Source organism: Myotis davidii, unplaced genomic scaffold (assembly GCF_000327345.1).
Source record: "Myotis davidii unplaced genomic scaffold, ASM32734v1 scaffold609, whole genome shotgun sequence".
NCBI classification, from domain to species: domain Eukaryota; kingdom Metazoa; phylum Chordata; class Mammalia; order Chiroptera; family Vespertilionidae; genus Myotis; species Myotis davidii.
The window spans coordinates 2,748,191-2,751,693 of NW_006300164.1; the positions used below are offsets into that span (position 1 = coordinate 2,748,191).

The window sequence follows — 3,503 nt, forward strand, 5'->3', positions numbered from 1 at the left end:
ACCCTGCCCAGGCATAGCAGGCCTGCAACCCGCCCACGGCACCCACCAGCCAGCCCAGGCCAAGTCTTCCCACTCCAGGACACCCTGGCCCAGAGCGCATCCCTCCTCTAATGCCGCCTGCAGTGACCTCAGGGCCTCTGCTCCAGGCTCCTCCACGCCTCTCCTCTGAGCACGCCGGGAGGGCAAGGCGCCCAGGAAGGACTATGCAGAGGCCCCGAGGCCGAAGGCAGCCAGGGCCTGCCGGGCACAGGCAGCGGGCTCGGGCCGTCAGAGGACAGGTGGGGCAGCCCGGTGAGGTGGGCAGGAGCGGTGGGCGACGGGAGGGCGGCAGAGGAGGGAAATCCTCCCAGAGGAGCAGATGCAAGACAGAGAAGGGGCTCCCAGAACCTCAGAAGGTGAGGGCGGGCGCGATGGAGGAGAGCCCTGCCACCCAGGCCCGCGGCGCTCACCGATCAGCGTCTTCAGGCACTGGCCGGAGGCGGTGTCCCAGATCCGGCTGCAAAGCAAAACGAGTTGTGAGGAAGCAAGTCACGCAGGCGGCCTGCGGGTTCTCAAACAGCTTCAGAGGGAACGCGCTTCCCCGCGCTGTCCCGCTCACTCGGCCCCTGAAGCTTCTCTCGCACGTTCCAGGGACCGGACGGGGCGCTGCACCCGCCACGGACCCGGGTGCTCTAGCTCCTCTTCCGCAGCAGCCATCACAGGCAACCACCAGGCAGCAGCGGCTCCCCGCCGCCCACAGCGGGGTCTCCCGCACAGGCACCGGCTGGCCCACCAAGCCCTCCCGCTCTGGCACCGTCCACGCGGCACGCTCCTGCCAGCACCGAGGGCGTCACTGCCTCCCTCCCCGGTGGACGTTCCATCTTTAAGTCCCACAGCCTCCATGTCCCCTTGGCTTCCCACCCGCTCGACACCCTTCCCCATCCCTCCTGTCAGGCCTGCAGTGGCCACTCTGTGAGGTGTTTCCGGAAGAGGACGAAGGGTCAGAGGGTTTTAACCCCAAACCGACAGCCTCCTCCCAACACCCAGATGCGCTGCGCCGTGGCCCCCCACACCCGCCCTGGTGCTCACTGAGTTCATCTAAACCAGCCGTCGCCACCGCTGGTCCGTGAGGTCGGCGACACTGACCGAAACCACCACATGTGCATCTTCCCTCCTGCGCCTCCAGCCCTGCACACGGGCCTCACACTCCCACGCTCCACGACCACGATCCCGAGACTGCACCCATGGTCTGCCACCACCGTCCCCCTGCCACCACCCTCTGCCGCCTGCAGTGGGCTGTCTGTAGTCACCGCTCGGGACTGACAGCCTCGTGGACGCCAGGCAGGCTGGCTCCGACTCCTCACCGTGAGCCGGGCCTTCCCCGCCCAAGGCCCGGGTGCCTGGCCGGCCCATGTCAGTGTCCACAGGCACTCAGTCTGATCCAGGCCTCGCGGGGAGGCACCCTCCCGCCACACACATCGGCCGTGGGCCTCGCAGCACCCCGCCCCCCGAGGCTGTACTGGGTGTCCACCCGTCCGCAGCCCTCGCTGCTCCGGAGGGCAGAGCCCGCGGGCTTCCCGCTGCTGCCGCCGAGGGCCACGGCTCACAAGCACACGTCACCAAGGGGAGGGAGCGCCTCCACTCACCAGAGCCCGTCGTAGCTGCTGGACACGATCAGGGACCCGTCGCGGTTGAAGTGAACCTGCGGGGAGGGGGAGGGAGACTTGACACCAGCAACACGGGCTTCTTCCCACAGCCCCACCGAGCACGGGACCAGACTCTGTGCTGCCTCCGTGCTGGCTCCTGAGCCGCCTGCCCCGAGTGCGGGACCAGCCTCTGTGCTGCCCATGCTTGCTCCTGAGCCGCCTGCCCCGAGTGTGGGACCAGCCTCTGTGCTGCCCGTGCTGGCTCCTGGACCGCCCCCCACCGGCGGGCAGAGGGCCGCTTTCCCCTGGGGCCTCTCAAGCGAGTTTCATGGAGGAGCCACAGAAAGACCAGCCTGCAGTCCGCCTGGAGGAGGGAATCGCTTACTAGGAAACGGACTGAAAGTAAACCCATGGCCACAGGAGCCCACTCCTGAGGGCCTGTCCTGTCCGGCGATCCGGCCTCCAGTCCTCACTGTCGCCCCTCACACCCGTGAAGGCAGCCTGACCCAACGTCGCCAAAAATGACTTCCCTTGACATTGCTTTACAAAAGCAAAAAAACCCAGGGGGGAACCCCCGATTCAGCAGCCTCCTAAGAATGGACGCTGGTGGCTTCTCACCCAGGTGCCCGCCCACGGCCATCCGAGCGCCAGTCCCCGCCACCGCACCACTGCTCCAGGCCCCGGGCAGCGACACCACACCCGGGCTGCCTGAGTGGCCTGGCGCTGCAGAGGGCACAGGAAGGAGACCCAGGCGGCCCCAGGCTGACGGCAGTCCGGCCCCCAGTGACCTGATCTGAAAGTCTAGCTCTGATGGGGGAGGGGACACACCTTCCCACAAATACGTTCCAACCCGACACGTCCCTTTCCTGTAACGGGTTCACCTCTGGGGTTCTCCTCCTTTGCCCCAATTGAATCTCAGTGCCAAAGGGTCACCATGTCCGAGGGAGAGTTCACACGCATCCCTGTTCTTTCTGTTGAGTCCTGAGCCGGCGTTACCCAGGATGAGCCTTCTTACAACAAATACCACCTTCTGACAGGCTGTCTTCCTTCCTGCTACGGACCCGCTCCCGGGTGAGACGGAGGCGCAGGGCAGCCCTGGGGCCGTGCTCTGAATGGAGCCATCGACCCTGTGTGCAGTGTGACTACACTGCTGTGCACCCGCTGGCCCCTGCAGACGGCAGGGCTCGGACCCCACGGAGCAGGATGGGCGCTCTCGGGCCCCCCCCACACCGTTCTCACAACCGGGGATTCTCACCGCAACTGGGACGTCCCACCCGCCTCCAGCCACCACCCACTGCTCAGAGCTATTGGCTCCACTCCAAACTCACACTGTGCCCTGGTCACACTTCCCAGGTCTGAACGCCCCGACCGGAAGGTTCCGTTTGGGGACACCACTCCCCCACACTACAGCCACCTGCCCTCCCATGGACTGAGATTCTACGGGTCACCATCCACACTGCAGGTGTCGGTGGAGACTGGAGCTCCCAGGTCAGTGTGACTTACAGCGGAGACGGGGTCCGAGTGCGCAGGCAGGGTCTTGAGGCACTTCCCTGTCTTCACATCCCAGATCCTCACGCTCTCATCAAACTGCAGACAAAGGAGAGTCCCAGGCCACTCACAGGGAGGACAGGAGCGGACAGACCTTCGGGACCCAAAACTGCCCCCAGCCCCCCAGCAGGTCACTTCTGTGCCCCACCCCCACCCGGAAGAGGCCAGCACAGCACACTTACGGAGCCTGAGACAATGAGGTTGGACTGCGGGTTGAAGTTACAGCAGAAGACATAATTACTGTGTCCCTTCAGGGTTTTCAGACACTTTCCCTGCAATGAAATATTGACAGACGATCATTCCCGCGACTGACACTGACGGCGGCGCCAA

General features: G+C 65.3%; 1 protein-coding gene across 1 annotated transcript in view; it reads right to left on the bottom strand.

Moving 5' to 3' along the window:
* Positions 1–3,503, bottom strand: part of WDR5 (WD repeat domain 5) — an 11,063-nt gene that overhangs the window by 5,067 nt on the left and 2,493 nt on the right. Inside the window, exons 5-8 of the mRNA XM_006776594.2 lie at positions 3,356–3,445; positions 3,129–3,212; positions 1,626–1,681; positions 271–496 (exon numbers count right to left, since the gene is read on the bottom strand). Coding sequence (XP_006776657.1) covers positions 271–496; positions 1,626–1,681; positions 3,129–3,212; positions 3,356–3,445 — 456 coding nt within the window. The remainder of the gene's footprint in view (positions 1–270; positions 497–1,625; positions 1,682–3,128; positions 3,213–3,355; positions 3,446–3,503) is intronic.